General features: G+C 40.8%; 1 protein-coding gene across 1 annotated transcript in view; it reads right to left on the bottom strand.

Annotated features, from left to right (window-relative positions):
• Nucleotides 1-5,654: 5,654 nt before the first annotated feature.
• DTWD2 (DTW domain containing 2) overlaps nucleotides 5,655-26,833 on the bottom strand; it is a 49,823-nt gene continuing 28,644 nt past the window's right edge. The window contains exons 5-6 of the mRNA XM_066612561.1: nucleotides 10,654-10,782; nucleotides 5,655-6,832 (exon numbers count right to left, since the gene is read on the bottom strand). Coding sequence (XP_066468658.1) covers nucleotides 6,662-6,832; nucleotides 10,654-10,782 — 300 coding nt within the window. The 3' untranslated portion in view covers nucleotides 5,655-6,661. The remainder of the gene's footprint in view (nucleotides 6,833-10,653; nucleotides 10,783-26,833) is intronic.

The following is a 26,833-nucleotide window of genomic DNA, read 5'->3' on the forward strand; positions in this document are numbered from 1 at the left end:
TGAATTGATGTTAATCAAAATGCACACATTAATTTTCCTCAGTTTTACACACACACACACACACACACACACACACACACCCATAGATAAGACATTTATTCATGCTTGGTGGTTATCTGCCACATATCAGAAGTGGCAGCTTGAATTAATAAGGAACATCACAATTTCTTCTAAAATGGTGGTGGCCAAACTGCTTTGCTGGAATAAGCTCTATTAGGTTCATGACGGTTGTGCCAGAATAGTACTCTGAAGGCAGCAAGGAGTTCATTAATTAAATGGCAAGATTCTTAAAGAAATAGATCACAAAAGGAAGAGAGGTATGAGGCTAGGCTGGTATCCTGCTACAAAGTAACCAAACTACAAGATAGGACAACATGACGTGGGGTTAGGGAACTCTTAGGACAACTCAAACCTGAAACCCCATCTGGAAATAAGCATATGATGGTCTCAAGCAGCAAAGGAGTCCCTATCATACCAGAACCAGCAGCCCAGATTACCCAACCAGCCATCTAAGAAGCTTTCTCACCAACACATTTGATCTGATTTGACATTTGGTGAGAAACACATTGCTCAACACATTTTTTTATTCTTCCACCATTAAAACACAAAATGAAGTCCTGAATCCCAAAACAGAGTAAAGGTTCTTTAAGAGACCTTTTAAATAAATAAAAAAGGTTATTTATCACATTGTCTGCCTCAGAGCTCTCAAAGTTCTATAGACTTTGTACTCAATGGACAGTCTCACCTTGTCTTTTGCTTCCTACCTTAATCAGCCAGATCCATAATGGATCTCGCCTTCAGTTACTGCCTCCTTTTGTCTGAATCTGTGCCTTGCTCCATGGGCTTCAAACATCCCAAGACAAAACATCGACACATTCCTAAGTCAGGCAGTGCAAAACTGTGTGGGCAGAGGAACATTAGCAGGGATAGTTTTCCATCTTCTGTAACATTGTGACAGGGCATGGAAGGCAGCACCTATAAAAACTTCCTCAATATCCAAAAAGGCTCTTGCATTTTGGGCTACACAAGAGCAGTCAGCCTCTCTGGCAGTGGGCAAGGAGGCCTTCTAGACATACACTCACATTTCCTTTATTTAAAAAAAACAAAACTTGAATTGTATTTCACATTCAAAAACTGAATGAAAGAAACCAAAGCATAATGTGTAAAGTGGAATGTCAATAGTATGCTCTATGAGAGGGAAGAAATTATAGATAATGAGACTGGATATTATGGAAACCTACTGAGTTTTAATAATGGAAGAAAATTTTAAACCAAAAAATATTTCATGAATCAAATTGCTCTATAAGTGATCTACCCATACTGTCAAATAATGAAAGTGGCTAAAAGAAAATGGCTAATAATATTTCTCCACCTACCTCTATAAAACTAGGCATGAGTCAGATAAAATACTGTGAAGAGTCAAAGGAGCCATGGAAGATGACCAAGGATTTAGGCTGCAATCTTATACACACTTTCCTGGGAGCCCTACTGAACACAACTGGACTTACTTTTGAGTAGACATAGGATTACTCTGTTAGTCCAACAGCATATAGATATGACTGTGACAAACACAGTAAAGAACATTAAGAACTAAGCAGGTGTATAATGCAAGACCTTTTATATAAAATGCAAAATGAAGAGTGACAATTAAACTAAATTTTAAAAACAATGGGCAGCCCAATCCTGAGCTGCCCAGGGCGCCCAGGCTCAGCGGCACTGAGAATGGCTGCCGCCGAATCCTGCACGCCCTGGGCTACCGTGGGGGGTGCCTCGGAAGAAAGGGACTTTCAATCCCTTCTCCCGGGTAAGGTAAGCAGCCCCGCAATGGGGCTATTCACCTTCTGGTCAGCGGTAAAGGCGCTTGTGTAGGTCATGGAGCCCTCTGACTGCCTTGGATCCTGCGGAGCAGAGCTCTGCGGATCCACCTCCCTCCCTCCTCCCAGTATGCCTCCAGCCTGCCCCCCTCCCCATGTCACACCTCCTCCCCACCCTCTCTCCACCCCCCACCGGCCTCCCCCCTCCCTGCCCATCCCCGCCCCACCTACCATGCCACGGCTCACGGTCCAGGAGACCGCCGAGCCACGGAAGCTGGGTGACCGCCCTGCGCTAGGCGTTGCGCTAGCATGGGCGGGAGCCCGGCGGTGAGGCTCGCAAATGTGCCTTACTGCACATTTGTGACAGTCACAACAATCAGAACCATGCCACCGAGCACAGGATTGGGCTCTAAAACACTAAGTTTATAATTAGCAGGTCCAGTTGGAGCAGCCCCTCCTCCTCTTTCCCAGAAGCTAATTAAAATACTTATATGCTTTGAAGGGGACACAGAGGAGAACCTCATGCCAGGAAGCTCTTAAATAAAGCATTAATAGCACTAGACCAGGGGTGCTCAAACTTTCAACTTTAGGGATGCTGGACCTTTAACAAGTGTATAGAAGAGAGAATTTCAGCAGGTGCAGCTTGTCATCCCATACCGCACCCCTGCACTATACAATTCTGCTGTTTTACTGTTATGTATTTTAATGGCAAACTCCTGTGAGTGCCTATGCAGAAAGGTGACATATAAAAGAAATAAACAATATACCTGCAAGATCAACATTATTTAGGGAAGAGGCCACTGTGAAACAACACTTGCAGGTACAGCTAAGATGATCAGATGAGGGAGAAATACCTTTCAAATCTTAAGATTCAGTGAATGTGCAACTGGGGACAAATCTATTGGAAAACAACTAGAGTTGCATTATAAGTTAGTTAGTAGTGACAGGCAACCCAATCCTGAGCTGCTTGGAGTGCAGGCTTGTAGCGGCACAGAAAATGACTGCTGCTGCATCCATCATGTCACAGGCAGCCACCACTGCCTCCTTGGGAAAAGAGGACTTTCATTCCCTTCCCCCGGGTAAGGCGAGTAGCCCCACAATGGGGCTAATTGATTCTATGACAACCCACGGGTTGGCATAGAATTTAGGGTCTCCATGTTGGGTGTACGGCCCCGTCCTGCCTCCCTTCTGCCCCGCTCCTTCCTGCCAGCATGCATCCTCCCTGCCCTTTACCCGCCTTCCCCCCGAATGTGGCCCATGGGCTGGGGTTGGGAGACCCCTGTTCCAGTGCATTCAAATACACCAAATTAATCCCATTTATGTTTTTCATTATAGCTAATTGGTAATAATGCTGAACAGTGGAAAGGTCAAAGTTAAAATACTTTATTCAAGTCACAAACTCTTAATGTTCATCAATAAAATGAGACTATTCTTTTCTTAAAAGTTTTATTTTAATACAATTTAAACAAAACAAAATACTGCAAAATCCCTTTTTATACTCTGTACAGGAATTTCAGACATACACACACACAAAAGTTAGAACAATCAAATCTCTTATCAAATCAGAACAAAGTCATTGACTATGAAAAGAAAAGCTATAATACAAAACATACTGCTGATTTACCGCCCAACTTGTGGGATATAAAAATTGTTTTATGCAGATACTATATATAATGGGCATGTTGTACATGCAGAGACCCCACAGGTTATAAAAGAGCCCTATTTCTCCAACTCAACCTCAGTATGCATGTGAAGATGTATAAAGGCATTACACTGAGCTTTTTGGAGAACATCAAGTCTCTGCATATCTTCCATATCTCCACCAAGCCCATCTCCCTATTCAGTCAAGCAACACAAGCTTCTTGGTCACTTACAAAAGTCAATAAATCACAATGCAAACATACTGCAGAACTACAATGTTAACCAAATTATCACAGTGATTTCAGTGGACCAAAATGTATTTATGTTGTATGTTCACTGTGTCCAAGAGCACTCCAGAATGCTACTATAAAGAGGCATAAAAAAACCAAACTCTGCCTGTTTAAAGTTACAAGAAATTTTGAGAACAAAATAAAAGTAGTTGCAAACCTGTTTGATAAAATTAACACCAGAATTTTAGAATATCCTAAAAACACCCATGAATATTAAACAAAATGGAAAAACAGGTTTCAACGGATTTTTGTTTGAACTAGAACTGCCTATTGCTTCACATAGAGAACAAAATAAGTACCAGTTTGATTCCCTGCTGTTAGTACTCATATTGGTAGGCTAAGAAATTGGACTGGATTGAAACTGCCCTAAAATTATGAATTGTTTCAGTAGGTCTTTGAACACATAGTATAGAGAAGACAATGGATTAATTTCTAAGTTTTACTTAGTTATGACTAAGTCATCACAAGCTCATTGGACATTACTGACTTCTTTAGTCATGACTAATTCAAAGTTACAACACAATCCAATAATGAAAAACATAAAAGCAGTCTTAAAGCGTAAGTTGAAAAAGATTTCCCAAAATTTCTCAAAAAGCAACCAAGAAATATTTCTATCTCCAAAATAAGAAAACAAAAATTAATAAAACCAAGCATCAGACTGGTAGGAAAAATTAAAATGAAGAAACAAAATGATCCAACTCTTTGTATGGCAAACACAGGACAGTATCAAGCCATTTTTCAATGTTTGTGAATTTCAGGAATTAGATTTTCCTCCCTTCTTCAGTTTGAAAAATACTTTAATCAAAGAAAGATTTTGCCTTTCTGGAGGTATAGATAACCTCTATAATAAAAGAATTGTGTTGTACTGTTGTGTTATCAAATCTGAAATAAGTCATTTAAAACAAAGGAAGCAAGGCCAACCCCAGTTAATGGGAACATGAGGTTTGCTTCGAAGCCTAATTGCTAATGCTTATGGTTCCATAAGAACTATTGCTTCAATCAGAGTACATCTACAGTAGAACTGTACTATGGGTTTCTTTAAAGTTATTTTCTAATAACATTGATTTCATGTATCAAGCTAAAATACATAGTTATACACTACTGATGGCTGACATTCTTTTTTAACTTCTATCACATGCCCAATTTCTGTAACAATGGTCAGAAATGTGGGAGAAAGAATAAGCCCACTCTGTTCAAGACCCAATTAGTTTTTGATATATATGAATGCCACTAGCAACAGATAGCATAAACAAAGGCCATGTGACCTAGGAAACCATGAGTATATCGTATTTGCATTGCCAACTACAGAACCACCAAAATCTATCCATTCCTTGTTCACAGTCCTATGGGAAAAGCTGCAAATTCCACACATTTGTTGTTTGCTGTAGCAAGGTCCAAGACATAACTTTGTTATATTTTTATGAGGTGGATGATGGGCGGTGGTGATGATGGAGGAAGGAGACCCTGGACCACAAATTCTGTGGTTTAAACAGTTTCATTTTTTGCAAAGAAAGTAACAATCTTGAATTCTTGTTTCTATTACATCTTGCACAATTGACTGCATCAATATACTTCTATCCCTTGTGCCAAAATAGGAAATTTTCATCCTAGCCTATCAGTTCTCAAACTCTTGTGTAGAGTTTGAGCCGCTCTAAGTGTTTGCAGGGTTGGGGGGATGATGGCAATAGGATCGAAACCAGAAGCTTGGTTTGTACTCACTTCAATCTGCTGTGACATCCGGGTGTGTGTGGGGAGCTCTGCAGAGCCCTCTGCAGGGCTACCCATGCCTCAAAATGTTGAAGAAATGTAATTGTGACCCACTTCCAGGTTGCAATCATAAAACCGGAAGTGGGTCGTGATTGCATTTCTTCAATGTTTTGAGGCACAGGTAGCCCTGCAGAGGGCTCTATGGGGCTCCTCACACTCCCCCACATGCAGCAGACAGGGGTGAGTACTAAGCAAGCCCTGGGTCCATGGTGGCAGCGTGATCGTTTCAATTGTGTTGGTGCCTTCCCCCTTTCTGCCCTTTAAAGGGGCAAAGGCAGAGCTTCTCAGACTAGGGTGTTGTGACACCCAGTTTGAGAACCTCTGTCCTAGCCTGCAATGTATTTACTTACAGATAAATCCAATGAAGCTGGCATGAGTTAGAGTTGCTTTGAACTTTGTGGATACACTAATGTATGACAGTGCATGAACAGTATGAATGGAAGTATATTCTAAACACCATCATTGTCTGCAACTCTAAAGCTCAAGTCTGCTGATAGTTTGAAGAGGCAAATTACCCTTTCACAATTTACAAGTTTAGTGTATTGAACATTGAACAAATACTGGAGCATCTATTGTGTTGTGTGAACATCATTCAGACAGACAACTATTTTTAAGACTTGGCTATTAGTTCTATAGTTATGGATTCATTATTTTAACATCTACTATTTTTTTTCCTAAACATGACTGAAAGTCAAAATGCAGACTTTAAATACCTGCAAATTGTTTAACCAAAATCAGAGGTAGAAAATGCTCAAATTGTAGTTAACAATTAACAATTGTCTAACAAGTCAGAATGAAAAAGCCTGAACAATTCTCTGTCTCAGTTACTAAATTCTTATCATAGCTTTATAAAAATTTATTTTCCTTTTTCAGCTATGCTGAAACATGCCTTAAGAAAAATGATACTAGAGATCACAAACTGAGAAGCAAAAAGAATAAAAAAAGTAACCATGCTTCTTGGTCATACTATGGTCTAATGCAGAGAACTAGACATTCTGACTGTCATTCTTGAACTCCTGGGCAAAAAGCCACCTGAACTTGGTCCATTATCAAAAATATCGTTGTTTGGATTAAATCCATATGAAACTTCACTTAATTAGCTAAAAGGAATTTTTTAAAATCTTTAGTACTTATGTCTGCATGGCATTTTTAAATTTTAACATTATTCACTAACAGTTCCATTCTCCTGAGCTTGCGTTTATTTTTTGGCATTGGTTTGTCATATAAGCCATTTTTCAGAAGATGTTCCTTGCTGTGATGGACTTGGGCACCATGCTGGAGCTGGAAAGAACACAGGGCTTGAAGAGGACGGAGTACAGTCTGTTAAAAAAGAAAATGAAAGAGAAAAAAGGCTTTTACATATAGTTGTCAGATACTATTTCATAAAAGGTTGTAGGTGCACAAAGTAAATGACTGACAGCCCAATCCTAACTAGCGCTAGCTTAGCCAGGCTGCATGGTCTGTGCTGTATACAGCACTACTTGGGAGCTGGCAGGAGATCTATTTCCCCCCTTACCTCAAGTAACGTGCCAGCCAGCCCTATGGGGCTACTCGGATCTCTGCCAGCTTTTTAGCTGGTGCGAGTCTGAGCAGCGCCACAAAGGGCTGCCTGGCCCAGGAAGGGGGTTAGAATACAGCAAAGAAGGCCTCTGATGATCACACCCCTCCCAAGCTGGATCCACCCTGTTCCATCCTTCCCCACCCAGAAATGCTCCTCCCCGCCTCCCTCCCCACACCCTTGCTGTTCACACCTACCTGTTTGTGCCAGAGCCCAGGGGGCTTTGAATGCCGCAACGGTGGAGCGGTGCAGGCCTCCCCACCAATGCAGCCTACTCTGTGGGTGCCACGAACATGTTTTATGGCATGTTCTTGACACCCTCCGCTGACGCAGCATTTAGGATTGTGCTCTCAGTATATTTACTTCAAATTCACATTGATTTCAAATGGAAATAATATTCAAGTAATATGCTTAAGCTAGCAAACCAAGTTTAATCCCAAATTTGAATGAGATACTGAAGATTCTAGAAAATATCCTTGGTATAAGAAGGGAAGCAAAGAATCTCAATTTTAATGTAGTTAAAGCTGTAGCTTCCTGCTTGTGTGTAGACCTGATGAGTTTGCCACCATGTTTCATGTCTCTTCTTCTTTATTCCTTTAGCTGGCATTTGGGACAACAGGCCGTCTTCTAAGCCAATACACTGCTGTGAGTGCCACAAGTTTTGATGCATTAGTCACAACACGCTTCCATTCACTGAGATCCATGGCAATGATTCTGGCTGTATCAATGGGCATTTGCTGGTTCTTTAGATCTTCTTCCACGTGTTTTAGCCATGTTTTCTTTGGCGCCTTTTGCTGTATTTTCTGGCTGTCAGGTTGCTGTCGCCAAAGAAGTTTGTTTAGAATCCGGATGGCATCCATTCTGCAAACATGACCAAACCAACAGCCTCTGTGTTTTTGAATCTGTTTCATGACTGTTGGTTGATGATCACACTACATCCAAATTATTTAATTTTGATGGCAATCCTGGTGAGAGATCCCAAGTATCTGCCTCAAGCAATGCATTTGGAATGCATCTAATTTGTTGGTGTCTGGTTTAAGTATAGTTCATGTTTCTGACCCATAAAGGAGAATCGGTAGAATTAATGTCTTGAATAGGCATATTTTAGTTTTAATGGAGATGTTGGTTTTTCTCCAAAGACACCATTTCAGTGATGCAAAAGCTGTAGTGGCTTGACCAATTCTACTGTGGATTTCATTAGTAGATGCCAGTTTCATGTTTCTTATATCCCAATATGTTTTTAAACATATTTCTAGTGTTCAGGAATGTCTATAAGCCCTATCCTTATGAAATTGCTGCAAGCACAAGTCCTGTAGCATAATAAATTAAGTTTCAAATTGCCCAGTAGCTAGGCTGCTGGATAACCTTTTCAGATTCCTATGCCAGGAAGCCTCTCCCATCAATGACTACAGTCTTGGTGCAGCACACACCATGCCATGGTTTTTGTCTCTCAGGAACGTATTCAATTTGGGTGACAATCAGGTCTCTGTGCACTTCTGGAAGGACACACAAATGCAATCAAGTCCAGGAAACATATGCTGCATACCCAAAGAGAAACTGTATACCCAGAATTGTTTTTGTTTCTTTGGGCATTGTCCTATAACTATTCTTGCTCTGGAAGCAGAACCTTGTCACTTTGCCATCCCTTGAAGGTGTCCACAGTGTTCATTATTGTCACTTCTAAACTCTCTGGAGGCATCCATGATGCATATTTGAAGGTCTCTTTCCCAGTAGAAACTTTATCCATTCTAGGTCACTTTTCCTGGCAAAGTGTCCATGCTACTGAGCATCTTCCTCAACTTGCCATTCGCCAAGATGCCCATCCTGCTATGTGTTTTGAGGGTCTCTTCCCCACAGAGACTCCCTCCATTTTAGTTGTACTTTGACCCCTGCTGCTGAATTTGAATTCTCACTCTAGAAAATAACTAATTCTCCCAATTTGGTTCAGATTGAGTTATTGTGAATGCATGCATGACATGGTAGGAACACACACGTGTGTGTGAATTAGCAGTCTTGACAAGACACCTGTGCACCTGATCACAGAATGAAGCCAGGGGCTGTGGGATCTGGAGGAGACAGGAATGAAAATGTCTTACATATAGGCATCCTAAAGCCTACTTATCCTCAATGAGAAATACATAAAATGATACTATACATTGTTCTCACTTAAAACACCAACGATCACATGGCATTTCCAGTGATAGGTGAAAAAGTTGAAAGTACATTGAAGGCATTTTAGAATCTTGACAGAGTCTTCCATCACAGGCCAGTGTGATCGCTTGCAATGCAAAGGCTAATGTCCGATTATTATTCTCTGACCTAGTAGAACAAACCTAAACTCCAGACCTGTCATGTTCCAAATTCTTGTAATGCCACCTGACAGTTTTAAGCTGATTAGTAGATTGAAATAACCTAATGGGTCACACTTCGAGGCAGGAGAAATGCTTCAAATCAGTGGGATGGGCTTACAAATACATTTTAATCTTCAAGCTTGCTTCAAGGGTTGCTCAGGTCATCTCTGTAGCATGGTGTATTCCGAAATGATTTCCATGTAGAACTATTAATTGCTTGCTTGAAATTGGATTGGCAATGCCTTAGGAGACTTCAAAGTTCACCAATGATACCTTTTGACCACAGGGTAACTGTTTAACCTATCTACAAACATTCATGTATTTCAGGATCATGAAAGATGATAATTGCTTAATCTGACTTCAATGACCTTCTGTTAGGCATGCAGTGCTACTATATGTAAGAAAAATAACCTTCTCTGATCTGAAAGTGGGGGGAAGGACACAATTTCCAAACTTCAACAGCAACAGTTTCTTCATTTCTCTTTTGCAAACAGCCTCTGCTGTTACATGAACCACTGCCAGAGTATGTATGAAGTAATCAAGGTCCTACATTCAGTGTGATACATTTGTTTGTGATTCACTGTAAAGCACACTCATTTTGTTGAGCTCAGGTCTAAATATTTAGCATTTATATATAAATATGGAGTCCAGCAAGTTAAGACGAACAATCACTGTTGATTTAACAGTGCCAGTCGCCTCCCAATTTACACTATGTAGATCACACATATCAATACTATGTAGATGTGAAAACTCAAGATCATTTCACATATTTTATATAAGAAATATTTATAAGGATATGTAGCCAGACCCCATTTACAAACTATCTTCTTCAACATGAAGATATGAATAGCATACCAGAGGTATAGGTTATTCAATTATTTCTCTGACACATGTTTGTCTTTCCCCTCGCTGCCTTTCAAAACAAATTTCCTAGTTTTAATCACTCAGCTAATTATCATACAACAGCTATGATGTAACTAGTAGTTGTACACCAATTACTACTGAGGAACAACAGAGGTATAGTGTGTAAGAAAACAAGAAACCTAAGAACACATTGCTCTGTCTTTTTAATTGATCTCCAAAATGATCAAATTGAAATTCTTTATTGTAAATTAGCAGATTTTTAAAAAAGGATTTGGCCCTTGGTCAATAAACATGGTCCTATGGGTTAAATAGCATTGCTCCAATTTCTATTATTCCATTAGCAAAATAAATTACTTTAAACTACCTACCTCTTTAATAACATCATTTTTTTCCACAATGGCAAGAGTAATAGCTGCACATTCAAGTGTGGACAGACATGCATTTGTGGGTTGTGTACGAATCACATACTGACTTGACAGGCTAGTTCTCAGCTGCACCTGAAAACAACAACTGCAGGTTAAGAAATTAATATTATAACATAAAGCATTCTCTCTTTAAAGTGTTTCTTTAAAATATGTAGTATTTGCTTTCCTTATTAGATGGAAGACATAAAAAAGACACTGTGCAGTATCATCAAGTCTATTATTTTATTCATTTATAGTATTTTTACCCTGCCTTTCTCTCCAAGGAGCCCCAAAGCAGCTTACAAGCAAGTACAAAAGGTAATGAAAGTCACAATTAAAAACCAATCACATTATACTGTAAAACCTGATGAGCATAAGCACTTCCAATGTATTAATAATGCTTTTAAACATTCATTAATTAACAGGAAAATAAACAGAATTTAGAATGAATTTGGTGTCTAACTGGAAAAAAAATCTAAAAATGGAGAAGTATACCTCAAGACAGCATAATAATGCTGTTGCTGAAAGACAGATGTTGAGTCTGGTACAAACTTGCTCACAAGAAATAACAATTATGTCAGTAGCATATTTAGTATTCTTCACTGTAGGTTTTCTTCTAGTATTCTTATTAAGAATATTTGTACATCACTTTTCAATAAACAAGTTCACAAAGTGGTTTGCAGAGAAAGTGAAATAATTTAACAGTTTCCTTTCCCAAAAGGGTTAAAAAGATGCAGAAGACCACCAGCAAACAGTCAGAAGAGAAAGTGCTGGGTAAAGAGGAACAGTTATTTTCCCTTTGCTAAATATGAGCACCAATTAAAAAAGTGCCTCTTTGCTCAGTTAGCAGGGTTCATGTTCAAATGAACAGTGGGAGGTAGTTCACTGCTAGTTGCAGCAGCATCTGATGTTTTTTCATTCATTCCACCTTAATTGGCATAAAGATCTGATGTTCTGTAAACAGAAGATTCCTAAACCACTATAGGATCTGATCTTACAACATGCAATGAGAATTATAGTCCAATCCTACGTCGGAATTACACCACTGGAACTAGCATTCTGGCAGTGTAAGGTCTGTTACAGCTGTCACAAAGTGCGACATGCTGTGTGCAGCAGTTGGGCTGCTGTTGCGAGCTGTGGCCTGCTAGTGGATTATGCACTTTCCCCAGCATGGATAAATCAGCATGGGGTGGGAGGCAATGAGGCAGAATGGGGGCAGATCATGGCTTGGACGGGGTGGTACTGGTGCTGCAGATATTCTACCCACTTTCTTGCCTTGATCCGCTTTCTTGTGTCCACTCGCACTTCTAGAAGTGAAATTGCTTGTGCATGTCCAACAAGACTCATTCTGGTACTGGAGGCTTACTCCGGGGTAAGGGAACAAATGTTCCTTTGCCTGGAGGAGTCCTCTGGGACTGCCCCCCCCCCCAAAAGGATGGGTTGCATTGGAGTGGGGGAGAAAAAAGTTAGGATTAGGTCCTTCGAAGTTTTAGAATTAAATTATCTTGTAGAAATTAATATAATACTTAACATTTTGGACAGCACTTTCTAAACATGTAAATCACTTCATATGTAGTATTATGTAGTTCTTAAAGCAACCGTGCGAGATAAGCATTATTATTCCTGTATTGCTGCTGAGGAACTGAAGCTGGAGAGAGAGGCTTGCCTAATACCACACACTGAGTTCGTGGCAGAGGCAAAATACAAACCATGGAAGTCCTGATCTGCAGTTCAGCCTCTTAGTCACTGCAAAGCAATCAGTTTTGTTTTTTTTAAATGGATGATGTCTAAGTGCACATCAGATTAAGATATTGTAATGGATTATTTGCATTTTTTATATAAATGGAAAATAAAAATACAGATAGAAACAAGAAAAAAATTAAACATACTTAGACCTTAAGCTTGAAATTTATCTCCAGTCTTTAAATATGCTTGAAACAGATTAATTAGTTTTACCTAAGAGATAAGCATGTTATGCTATCTTATAAGTTAAACATTTTTCAAGACAAACAAATGCCATCCAACTATTAGGCTGGGTGTTTTATCTGCACAGACTTTATTTGCATTTGGTGAAAAATGGTATATCAGCCTTTGTGACAGTGTTCAGACATTATTCATTAGAAAGTTTCTTTAGCATCAGACAGAATCTGAATGATGCTAAATGGCTTCAGAGTCAAAATAGCACATCCTCCTAATATTCATTTCAATGAACATAAAAGAAATGACTGAGAGACTGTGAAGTATCAGAGACATGAAAAAATTTCTTATCTTTGAAGATGTTTCTTGAGCTATAACCTGGAGAGGCTCTGAATTTTAGCTATAATACTTTATCAAAGGCCACAACAAGATAACGCAGCTAGTTAAAAGCAACCTAACAGGCCTAAATGAACTGAAGTCATTTGGACCAAAAGAACAGTGAGTACTTAAAGAACTCGCTGATATACTCTCAGAAACACTGTCAATTTTCTTTGAGAACTTCTGGAAGATGACGGGCATGCATAAGACTGGATCTGGGCTAATGTTTCAGTCTTCAAAAAGGGGAAAAAGGAGGACCTGGAAACTACATTGCCACAAAAATTGCTCAGTTATTGTCAGTCAATGCTGAAGTCCTGCCAATAGATTAGGAGAAATGTTATTTAAAGAATTAGTTTATTGTGTCCTTTATCAACTCTTTTCAGTTTTTCTCTTGGCTTGCCTGTTCCAGGGCAGGATAGGATTGTGTCCAAAATGACTTAGGAACAGACTAACATATTTGTACATAGGAGAGTTTCTGTATACTTGTCAGAATGCTGCAGCCAATCCCAGAGATGTTGCAAGTGCAGCTATAAAGAACATAAGTTTGTCATGTTCCTATACTGCCTTTTCACATATATACAAACAACATTTTATGTGCACTTTCAAAACATAATGTATTCAGAGGCAGCACAGCTCAGTGACAGAGTACCTGTTTTATATGAAGGTAGTTCTAGAGTCAATTCCAATCATTTCCACTAGAAGCACAAGGACTTAGACACTACTGGACTATGTGGTTCAATGGTCTGACAATATAAGGAAACCTCCTATGTTCAAGAGACCTTGACCCTTAATTTCCTAACACAGAGCTTCCCAATCTTTTTAGCAGCACAATCCACTTCATCACCCACATTGGCTGGGTAACACCCCAGAATGCCTTGCGGTGCCACAGCCAGCCTACAAGTATTTCGTGACCACCAAAAATTGGCTCGTGATCCACTGATGGGTCACAACACACAGTTTGGGAACTGCTGTCCTAACCTGTTTTCCCTCCATTCCTGTGGTATTTGCCTTAATCTAAAAATATTATCAGTTTTCTAACTTTCCTGCTATTTGCACAATTACAAGGCAAGTACTAGCTGCTCAAAACAAGGTAAGTAGTATTTGGCTGCCAGAAGAAAACATAAAAGTGAGAAATGATGGGGAGCTGCAGAGTTCTTTTGTTTAGTTGTCCTTTAAAGTCTTGTAATAAGGGACAGCTATTAAATTCTGTACAATTCTAAAACTCTGACTTACTTTACTTGCTGGTCTCCTCAAAGTTCCTTTTCAAGTAGAAATGACATTTTAGAAAGGAGAGGCAGACAAACGAAGGAGGAAAAGCCCTCCTTGCAGATGTTTTAAAAGGTCAGTATCTGACCCACTCCCACTGTGACAGTGAATTAGAGCTAGGTGCAAACTGGAAGCATTCTGTCTACATCCCCAACTCACAATGTATTATCAGACTTTTTTTTTTTTAACCTTCTCTGTGTCAGAATAAAAACACACTCCTTCACATGGGATAGAACTGTTACTAGTCAGTCTAGTCTAGTGGCAGGCTATAGAATGGACCATAGTCGCTAACTGCGGAGCCTTCCTAGCCATGTAGTAAGTTAGGGCCCAGCCCTATTCAACTTTCCACCCCTGGTGCAGCCGCAATGCAGCCTCGTGGAAAGGGAACTAATGTTCCCTTACCTGGAGGAGGCGTCCATGACAGCTCCCCTACTGCAGGATGCAGTGCATGCCTCAATGGCATGGCTGTACCAGCACTGGAAAATTGAACTTAGTCATTTGTAAAGTCCGACCACATAGTAAGGAAAATTTTAACATCTCCTGCTACTATTCAAAAGTGTAGGGCAGTAAGGCTGTGTTAATACTGCCCTTGCTACATGGCCACATTCAACAGAAAGCCAGGTTTCCAAGTGGTTACATACCACACTAATACGTACAATAAGGGGACACAGTGTAAATGGTCATCTATTGCCACTCATATACTTGCAAATGAACAAATACTAAGCAAATATTTAGTGAACATCTTTACTGAGTGATGGGAAAGTAGTTTATTTCATCTTACAAAAATTCAAAAAAATATTTAAATTACTCATCTATTTTCTATCAAGTTGTTGGGTTTATTTACTGAATTCACAGACATGAACCAAGCCTCCAGCAAACTGTTCCTTGACCAATCCAGAATTTCCTTCCTGAGACATCAAACTATAGTCCGCAAAGAATGACTACCCAGTTTGTGCTTCATTGACTGTCAGTCAAAAATGGCAAAGGGCTCTTCTTACAGAATGAATGCCATTCATAGTGAACATTGTTAATTGTTTTTTCCCATTTCATAGGAGAAGTCCAGAAGTGGAAGTGCTCTTGCAAAAACTACTACAAGCTTGGAATTGGAGCAGTGGGAAAGGACAGCAGTGTTTAGTCTAATTCAAGCTACAATGAGCAACATGTGCTTTTATTGAGATAAGGGATAAGGACTGTAGGGAAAATGGTTTGAAATGGCTCTAAAGTATCTGAAATTTGAAATTTAGAAATTTATTGTATAACCATAGGTCATTACAATGTATAAAAGCACCATGCTACAATAAATACAAATAAACAGACAGAGACATTACAGCCTTCCAGACACATAAAGTAAAGCAAAAACTTCAGCCACAATCGGGATCTAAAGTATCTAAATCTAAATTATTGACAACTGTTGCCTGACAAGCATTTTAAAATTTATACACATGTGTATTCAGTGCTGGTCAACTGCCAGGAGAGCAAGACCAGGCAAATGTGGTAATTTAAAGTGGGAATGACAGCAAGAGGTCTTGATCAACAGGCCTAGAGAAAGACCACACTTTAAATTGTCAGAGCAATCCCCTCCCTGCCCAAGTCTATTAAAGTAGATTAAGAGGAAGCATTGCCTGATTCCTGGAAAATTCCATGGGAGGATGTATCTTGCTTCCTTAACACATTTTACCTATGAAGAAACAACACATCATGGGAGCTTCCTGACTTGAACAAAATTTACACCAAAAGAAGGTCTTCCGCCCTAGCTACGCTTTCACCAGTTCCATGCCAAACTCAATCAGGAAGTGCAAGATAACAAAGCAGCCAGCCCCTAGTGCTTGTCACTGAGTTCTCTGTTGTACTCTTGGTAAGGTGCAAGACAATAGTAGGACCTATTTAGGACTGGAAAGAAGAAAACAAGAGCTATCAGGTCACAGAAGAAGGCCTCTTGATGAGCTCACCTCACAAAAGATCCCACAGGACTCTATGAGGAAAAAGTATAAATATCGTGGTTACAGGACCCAATATGTCTTTGTTTTATGTTTGTCCTTTTTCAACCTTGCCATTAGTTTTCTTTGTTTATCCACCAGTACTACATTAAGCAACCTCCATTTCAGTCGCATCTGAAGAACTATGCCAAGTTGGCACCCAGGTAATAACCCTATTCCTTTCCAATTTTCTTTCCTGCTTCCCTTCTCAATAACCTAAAGTCACTATGCCAGTGTGGGCTGGACAGCCATCTTTTGTGCACTCCCTTGCAATGTGCCCACTGCTCCAGGAAAGTAGCTCCAGTTTCCTTGTCCTTCTTACCTCCTTCAACAGCTATGGCTAGAGCGTAGCTCTAGGTTTGTTTCCTTTTCTTTTCTGCTTCACTTCTAACCCAGGATATTGCTTGCTCTTGGAATTTGAGCTCCGTGACCCATGGCAACATAATGCACACAGACCGAAAGATAAGATAGTGTAAATCTGGACCTTAGGTGCCGCCTCACCATTGAGTCACAAACCCTTCTATCTTGCAATCAAATTGAGGACACACGTAGCATTTTTAGTACACTTTGAAATCATTTTAGTGGAAGCTTGAACCCAGTTTCAGGTTTCTTAATCAGGTAGATTCCTGTAATCATCACACCAGCTTCTGAAAAAACTGGGCTGCCCATAGTGGACCCCTGCTCAGCTGGTTAAGAGTGATTTGGTGGAAGAGACTAGCAACTAAGTGCAAAGATTTCACAGCTTGCCAAGGAGCTCACTCCCTCCTTGTATCCTTTGGTTCAGGCTACAGAGAAATGAAATAGCCAAGGCATTTTGCTGTAGCCAGAATCATGGAACCACTGGCATTTCCTTCCCTTTTCTCCCCTAGTTGTATTCCTCTTTCCTTCAGCCTCAGCCTCCGCCCCCCTCCCAGATAACCCTTCCCCTACATTCTTTTCTCCTCTTTCTTTACCCCCTCACTGTTTGCACCATCACACACCCCTTTTAAGAATTTCTTCTTCCTTCTTTTTCTCTTCTCTTTAAACACAGGAATCATATAAGTTTCAGATGTAGCTATATGAATAACCAAGAAATATTGAATTTATAATCTAAGGAAATGTTTTAAAAATAAAAGTATGTCCACAATAAACATTTGTTTGTTGCATCTTCACCCTTGCCTACTTCTCCTTTCCCCACCAAACCAATAAGCTAAGCCATTGGACACTGCACTAGGTTCTCAGCATAGAAAACAGATTCCCTCCCCCATGTGCATATGTTAAGACATGTTTAAAAAAACACTTAGTAACAACATGACACACTTAAAGGACTCAAAAAAAGGTGACTTTTGTGAACATTAAAGTGAAACACTTTTCTGCGGAGACAATAAGTAGAGGAAAAAAAGCTTGAAGTTTCTTTCTGCAAATTCACTGGCATTTTTACTTAACCATCATTTTCATCTACAGCTGCTACTCAGCACATTTCTGCAAATGGATCAACAGAGCATATGACTGATATTTTAGTTAATGCACATATTACAACTTTATAGTTAGCCAGTAAGAGATATATTACTAGTAAGTGACTAATGATCTCAAAAACAGAATACTTCATTTCTACAAAATCAGAACAAGCATCTCAGTCTTTGTACTAAATCTGTCTTCACAAAAGGGCTTGTTGCCTAATGATTCATTAACAGATTATGTTTGCTCCTACACTATGCTCAGTAGCTTACTATAATATATTAAAATATGATTTCCATACATTGACAGCTATGTGTCAACTAAAGTGAAAGAATGGTTAAAAAGAAAAGTTAATTGCTTATCTGGGGAGAAATCCAGCCCCTCCTTAGTGAGAAGAATGAATGCAATTTCAAAATGCATCTATTCAAGGGGTCCACATACCTAGTTTGAATGGAGCTATTCAGTGAGTCATTTTATTTACGTCAATGGGACTACACTCAGATAAAACAATGTTCCAAATAAGTAAAAGGGGTGGAATACAATTATTGCTTAGGAAAGACACATTTGAATATTTCTGAAAACTTTATAATCTCTCTTATAGGCTTCTGTAGGGTCATGATAAGGGCACACAAGGTTATTACAAGCTTCTCCACCTAATTGACTGGACTATGAACTCTCTTCTACTGATGGGCAATATCCTCCATGATTGATAAGGGTTGAGAACAGGACATAGTATGCAAAAGTGGAGACTTGGGGGGATCCCCAGAGTTCCAAGTTCACTTGTATTTGCCAGCCCCAATCAATCAAATCAATTTTAACTAGTATACCACATTTCTGTCTTGACGACACTCAAGAAGGTTTACAACTACAACAAACCAAACAAGTAAGAAAAATACACTATGTCAATAAACCACCATGCTTTCTCCCTTGCACTGCCCCCCCCCCCAAAGGTCAACCAAAAGGACCAACCTAAAGATGCAAAAAAGAAAGTGAGCAGTTATTCCCCCTACTCTGCAGACTAACTCTGACTTTTCATCATAGATCAAGTCAACAGGTCAAAAAGTGTCCTTTTTGGTCATCCACCAGGAGATCAGATGCAGGGCCATCCCAGTCATGAGGCAAACTGATGAGGCTTGCATCAGAGGCAGAAAGCAAGGGGGTGGCAGATTCAAAGTGACCTTCACCTCAAGTCTGCTGTTGCTGCCTCCTTCCAGCCACCAGAGACACAAGTCGCAATTATTCATCTCCTGATCACTCAAGCGGAAGATCAATCATTCCCCTTTCTACCATGCTCCTTGTGCAGTTTTGGCAAAACCAGAAATGCAGGGCTTCTGCTTTTATGTGCAGGGGACATATGAATGAAGGGACTCCATTGTTTGTATGGTCCTTTTAAATAAAGCCTGAAGTCCTGTCTTCCAAGGTTGAGAAAACCATCAAGGTAAGACCCAAAAAACAAGCCCCAAAAACCTTCAGTTAAACTGCCTTCTCTCGACAAGGAGATCCTTATCCTCCCACCCCACGTTAATGTTTAGTTAAGATAGAATTCCCAGTGAAAGGAAATGGAAGTTTTTTTTCCCCCCTTCCTAAAAATAGCATTGGGGAGAGAATATGGATCAAAACTCAAGAAGGGGCATTGTCGGAAGCACCCTTACCCTCCTTGATTTCACCACATTTTGAAATCCCCATTCTTTATTTATAAATAAAACTACTCCCTCCACCTCAGATGCATCCTTAGATGCAAGGGAGGGCACCAGGATGCAGGTCTCTTGTTGTCTTGTGTGCTCCCTGAGGCATCTGGTGGGCCACTGGGAGATACAAGAAGCTGGACTAGATGGGCCTATGGTCTGATCCAGCAAGACTGTTTTTATGTTCTTACCCCCTATTTAGGTTATGTGGTGCAATAAGACACATTTACTTTGACCATGAGAAATCTAAGGTACGTTCCAAAATAAAGGTATAAATAAACATAGATTTTGAGTGTCCTTGTTTTACAGGGGCCTGCACTGTATTCAGCACAAGATAGGGGCGAAAAGTGGCTCAGTTGGAGGTAAGGTAAACTCTTCCCCTTATCCCCGTGTAAGCCACCGCAGCCCCAATGGGTCTCCTCAGATCTGTACCACCTCTGGAGGTGGCACAAATCCAAGGAGGGCGAAGCTGCCTGCAGTCACTCCAAGCTGCTCAGGAATGGGGGCTAAGATCCGGCATATCTGCCATGTCCCAGACCAGCTGCTTGCCTGCCCCCAGGACTGCTCTCCACCCACCCCGGAATGCCTCTTTCCTGCCTCCTTCCTGCTCTCAAAAGACACTTGCGCTGGCAGAGCTCAGCTGATACAAGCCTCCCCTTTGAGGTTGGCGTGGAGGCTGGATTGAGTCTCTGCAGGCCGGTGCATGTCCCTGCTCTGGCCCAGCTGACTCTCAAAGAGGTGCAAACGTGCCTTATGGGCCAGTGTGCCTTAGTACTGCGCCCGTTTACGTTAAAACTCCTTTTCCACATGTTCTCATGTTTCTCCTTTTGCCACAATTGTAGTTGGTTATGTTTAAATGTTTAATTTTAATATTATTATTAAAATGAGAGAAAGATAATTAACAAGATATTTGTGGTGCTTTGTGGAAAAAAATAAAACCAAGAACACTTACAATTCTCTTGGCACAGATTGCTCAGGGAATAGGAAATACTGAAGTAGTGCAGGTGTTAGCTATTTGCAAGTGGCATGTATTGTTCAAAAAGAAAGCTATAACCATGCATGGTAAATATAATCTTGTTAAATATATTCTCTAAATGTTTTTTTCTGAATTAAAAGACAGATTGGAATGAATATTTTCTCTTTTTTTATATTCTATAGATCTAACCTTTTCTCTGATTGCTGCTAAACAAGTTCTACCAGCTAGCTTCTTGGCAGAAAAAGAAATGCACAGCTAAAATGAGGTTGAGCCCATTGCTGAAATTTACATCAAGAACATAAATAAGTTAGCCATTTCAAACATCTTTGCTTTAATTTAGAGTGACATTTTAAGAGCTCTATGTTTTCATATTCTACAGGGAATAACTACCATGCAACTGTTGGGAACAGATAGCCAGAAAAAGTGAATTGATGTCACGAAATCTCTCTTTTTTTATGCTCTTATGCTTGCATATGTGTATGTAATCACGCTATCTTTGCATACTAAAAGGTATTTCAAAATTGCTCACAGAGAAAAAGTACATTTTGTACATCATCTGATCTGCGTTGAAGGAAACTGATGACTTTCTAGCAGCTAGGAAGAAAACCTCTGATTAAATTTCCATTCCCCAATTTGGTCATAAATCCATTTCCCCCATAATTTCCTACATGATTGCTACTATCAAGGTAAGGAATCTGTTTATCTCATCATATTAAATGTACTTCTTTATAAAGGGAAGTTGGCATTTAGATAAAATCCTGTATTAGAGCCAATGCATTACTCAAGAGGATCAATGGGAAGTATCTTGCTCCAAAATTACGGTCAAAGAAGGATTATTAGTAAGATGGGCCACAAGAAGTGTCTTACTTGAAGAAACTTATATTGAAGCAAACTAATTCTGACAGATACCTAAACCTGCAGAACAGAAAATATACAGAGGCTGATCCTATTGTCTTGGTGGGCAGAGTTAAGGCTGATAAAAACGTAATCACAATCCTATGTACTCACGGCAGCAGAAACAAAAAATCAATGTACTACTATTGATAACAGAGTCCTGGAAACTCTAGTTTCACTCCACTACTCAAGATGTCACTTGCCAAACATACCACAATGTCATCCAATTTTACACACACACCTTCCACATAACCAGACAGGAAGAGACCACAGTGTTTCCTGAATGGTTTCGCTGCATGAGCCACCATAACTCTGCAACTACGTAGAAGGTCTACACAGGCAACCTAGGAGACTTCTTTGGAGAAGTGCTTAAGATCCATTCTGAAATCAGCATCACCACACAAATCCACAGCATGTTTGTAACAGCATTTAAGAAGTCGCTTGTTGGAGGAGATAAGGATGCCATCAACACAATATTAACCCATCCATCTCAAGGACCAAGTTCCCACTCTTGGACATCACCTCAGGAGGGTCTCCTCAAGGTACCCCATCTACCGAGGGCAGACAAGCAGTAAACAAAAATGAGACCTTCTTTGTAATGGTGCCCTGACTGTGGAATGCTCTTCTGTCATGGTCTAGAGAGGAGATTCCAGTGACTGCAAGTTGATCCAGGGCCTAGTATAGCATGTTCACTCCCTTTCTGTACCCCTCTTTTCCCCTTATTTGGACATGCAGCTTACCAGGGAAAAGTCTTGGTAGTTTGAATATGCTGCCACCAGCCCAGGAGATCAGGCTAGCCAGAGGGACTCCCTGAGCAGAACCCCCCTTCTGGAACAATACTGAACCTCAGGAGTCTCTATCAAAATCACTCTCACAGTAGCATCCGCAGAGCAAGATGTGACAATTCACTGATTTTTTCCCTTAAAAAGGCAGAATATGCTGAGTTTAATAAAATGCTGATAAAAAGGAAGAGAAAGATAACAGAACCAATTGAAAAAGAAAAGGAATCAGGAGGATTGAATTTGACAAAAAAGGGTTAATTCAAAACAGAAAGAACATTGGAGCAAGACAAGAATACCTGTCTATCAAACACAGAAATGACCAGAAAATGGTGCTGAGATGAATCTCTTGTTGGCATCCTGCAGTCTCGGAAGACTATGGAATCACGCTCTGAATAGTGGTTCTGGAACAGAGTGTCCTCTCCAATGCGCGAAGCCTCGGTAAAGTAGATATGGAGGACTGTTACCTATGCAGCAAATCCCCCCTCTCCACGTCGCTGGAATGGTCCAATGGAAAGGCAGAAGCCAATACGGTTGGTTCCAGCGGCGTCGCAGGAGTTGCCAGAATGTGACTGTGTTCAGCCATGAACTGCCTCAGGGACTCCGGCTCCGGATTTTGCCTGGAGGTTGACTCCTGAAGCCTTTTCCATAACTGGATGTAGCCACAAGGCAGTGGAGGTTTGGGATCAGAGTTTTCCTTCTCTCAGATGAGCTGCCTTCCCAGGCTAACGTGGCTGTTTAGTTGCTTCTTTTGACAAGTACAGCCAAACTGAGGGCCTATTCTTAACCCCAGCCCCCAAGGGATAGCAGCAGCAGCTGTTATCCTGCACATGCCTGATCTTATCAGATCTTGGAAGCTAAGCAGGGCCAGGCCTGGTTAGTACTTGGATGGGAGACCGCCTGGGAATACTGGGTGCTGTAGGCTTATACCATAGTCTTTCAAGACTGAAGGTTGCCAACCATGAATCTCACATATGCATGATTTAACTCAGTGCTAACCAGGAGTTTTTTGAATGAGCTTATAATGCACAGAAAGGACAGACTAAAATTTTAAAAAATCCTTACAGTTTTGACTAAATACTGTTCCTTAACTGTTTGTGCCTTTGATGATGGGGCTGCCAGCTCTTTACACTTGCATCCTGTGAGGATCTCTTCTCCTAGAGTTGACTGAGGGCGCAATCCTAACCCTTTATATGTCAGTGCTTTCCAGTACTGACATAAGGGCAATGCAGCTCTTAGGTAAGGGAACAAACATTCCCTTACTTTGAGGAGGACTCCATGAGTGACACCCAACTGCAGGATGCAGCACATGCCCCATTGGCACAGCTATGCCAGTGCCGGAAAGTACTGACATAAGGGGTTAGGACTGTGCCCTGAGTGAGGTTCTTGGGTTGCTGGAACAAAAGAAGGGCTGACTTCCTTCTGCTTGGGAAGGAAGCAACTATATCCTCAGCTGTAATGACATTATTTGTTACCTGATCTCAGCCTGGAGGAGTGCCAGCTGCCTGAAACTTGATCAGCCAGTTTGACTAGTCTTGGCTGCTTTGAACCCAAATTTGTATTTTCAGCCCACTAAGCCTTTGGCAATGGAATTTCAGCTCTGGACCACAGGCTGAATTCCAAGCTGGCTCCCATGTTTAAAAAAAAAAAATAGACAAAACCTACACAGAAATGCACATAAAATATCACAATTTTATGACGCCTCCTCATATACCTGCTCTAACATGTTTCTAGGGCCTGCTGAAAATGACCTTCATTTCTTTTTGTTCCCTCTGGGCTGTTTGTGCAAAGTGCTTTATTACCAGGTTCCAATTGCCAGACTCCACTTGTGAGCTCATAGTTCTACAGACATAAGGACAGCATGATGTTACTTCATGCTGCGTGTGTTGATATAAGGAAATCTTTGATATCTCTTTGATGTTCTGGCCCAAACGAGGAGCTCACACCATTACAAGGCTGGTGCTACAGCTATGCCCATAGAAACAGCATTGCTGTATAATCTTTTACCAACATCTTTTATCTTTGGAAACCACTGAAAAAAATTGGAATATGTTACTTTCTCAAGGACTGTGCCATGAAAACAAGCACTGCTGGTGAATCATGAGTACAAGTTGTGTAAAAACTATTTTCAACATTGAGACAAACTGACGGTAGGTACGTTTGTCTTTATAATATGCTGGATCACTCCTAAAAAACATTTTCTGCCACCAGACATCACCACCATATCTATAAGCAGTCTTGCCTTATCCTCCATCCATTCTTTCCAACAGTTGTCAAATGATTCAGGCTGCACGTGTCCTACTTTGTAGTGCATCAAATACCTCTAGACAGCCCTCATTTTAAAGTGTCTTTTACATTTTTTGCCTGGCCAAAATGTCAGATCTCAACAAAAACCAGCTTCTTCCTGAAACATGGTTCTAAACCCCTAATGCATTATGAAATGCATAATTAATGCATAATTATGAAATGCATAATTAATAGCTAGTGAAATAAAATTAACATTTTTTAAAAAATATCTTTTCATGCATTAGGAAAGTGAAAAAGCAAGCTCCTGAAAAGGCTCCTCATATTACCTTTTTGCTCTGCATATATTTCTGAAATGAATGTCAGGCAGCAGATCAATATTTTATGCAGTGCTATTCTTTTAATAATTAATGGACAGGGAAAGTGCTGCAAGGAAATGCAGGCACTGAACAGAATAAGGATCCTAAGACAGGGTCATGAAACGAAGAAAGAAAATGTAATTATGCACACTGCCACAGTCATTTAACTTTAATTAACTGTAAATATCAGGAACTGAAATACACAAGCAATACGGAACTCCCTTTAAAGCTACTAATGCTTCAGTTTCTTTAAATCATTCGTTAAGGGCACTTTTGTTGACCACCAGAGAACAAAAATTTAAAACAATGTAGAACAACATTTATAAAACAAAATACAGAAGATTGCTTAAAAAGAAATCTCAGAATTATGAATAAACTAACTAGGATCGATGGCAAACACATCTGAAGATAGGATTAGACTGCCAAATCATCTTGAACTTGTTCATTTTGATTTAGATAAATAGGAAGCATAGACTGAAATCAATAAAATGAAATTCAGTGAATACAGCTGTGAATTACGAAAGGCAATCATGGTATACGTATAAAACAAAACGGATGAGGCAATGGCAACATTGACCAAGTTAGCCGAGTTTAGTGTGCTTTCCAAACCAAATGCAAGAAAGCAACATACAGTTTGTTTTTGCACCATCCAATGAACACTCGAGACAACAGATATGGGAGAAAGGGCCACTTTATTAGCAGTTACAACAGAAGAGGAGACTGAGACCTGCAGCATCCGAGGCCACGAAGCCCCCCTGTGGTGCGGAGGTGGGACCACTGGGTGGTACTGGAACACATCTGCCCCCAGGCGGGTATGCACCCGACTCCAAGCCGCTCCCTGCTGTTAGGCAGCGCAGCTCATCCAGGTCTGTCCCTTAAGGGGAAGGCAGCCGGACTGTGGGTTATGCCACCTCGAGCTGCTGAGCCTCTGAGGCGGACCCCGTGGTCCCGGCCAGGGCCCCATCTACGTCCTCGTGTCGCCGAGCCCCTGAGGACTGTAACTGGGTTCTGCCCTGCCTGTGCCGCCTGAAGGTGCATGTCCGAAGTCCTTTTCACCCCTCCTAACCCGCACCACCTGCCCTCTTAAAGTCACCAATGGCAGCTGGAAGGGAAGAAACCCCTGGCCCCGGACAGTTTGGGGTAGGCGAAAAAACTGCCTGACCCTTGGCCAATCTTGGCAGGCAGCAAAAAATTCCTACCCAGCCCCAAATGGTGACCAGCAAAACTCAGACTGCTTTCAGGGCAGGCGGGTGGGTGTCTACACAGCGCCCACATGTAAAGGAGGAAGAGGGCTGGGCATTGTGCCCTTTAAAAGGCCTCTGTAGCCGCCAGTTCCAGCCCTCCTCCACTCCCCAACTGGGAGGAGACTCTTCTGCTCCAGGCCAGACTAAACAAACTCCGATTACCCTTTAATTGGGCGATCAGGATACTTGACAAAAATCAAAAATTCAGTGTTGACTTGGAAGAATAGCGGTGCCACAGTTGCATGTTATGATCTTCTACATCACAACTGAGATAGTTAGAATGTGTATTTTTTATACTTGATGGCTTTATCTGTGGCTATAATTCAAAATGCATATTAAAATCAAAATACATACAAAAATAAATGAAGTAGACATCTGCAAGTGTCCTGTCTAACCACACAGTGTCACTCTCAGGCATGGCACTCCTTCATTTGGAACTAAACTATGGAGAGCATGTATGGAAAAGATAAAAAGCAAGTCACTGCCCTTCCATGCAGAATCTTCCTCCATCCGTTATGCTGTTTAAGATAATCTCTTAGAGCAGGGATCTTCAACCCAGGCCTCGGGGCCAGATGCAGCCGGTGGCAAGCTTCTACCTGGCCCGCGGCCATCCTCTAGACCCTTGAGAGCCTCTGGCCCACTCAACTGAACACGACCGGAGCTGTGTGCAGCCTCCCCAACCCTCAGAACACCTTATAAAGGCCTAAAAACATCACTTCCTGGTTTTCCCAAAAAAACCAGAAGTAACGTTTTTGCCCTCTGAAGGCCTCAGAAGGCTTTCTCAGGGCTGGGGAGGCCTCCTGGCCCTCAGAACATGCTTTGAGTGTTTCCTGTGATGTGCTGGTTTTGAGGTATTTACGTCTGTATATTTAAGTAAGCTGGGAGGTGGGGGAATAGGGGTACATTTGAGTGTGTGCTTAATTTCTGTGGTATGTTTTCGTGCCTGAAGAAATCCTGCAAATTTGAGCCCATTCATTTATTCATTCATC

This window comes from Tiliqua scincoides, chromosome 2 (assembly GCF_035046505.1).
Source record: "Tiliqua scincoides isolate rTilSci1 chromosome 2, rTilSci1.hap2, whole genome shotgun sequence".
NCBI classification, from domain to species: Eukaryota; Metazoa; Chordata; class Lepidosauria; order Squamata; family Scincidae; genus Tiliqua; species Tiliqua scincoides.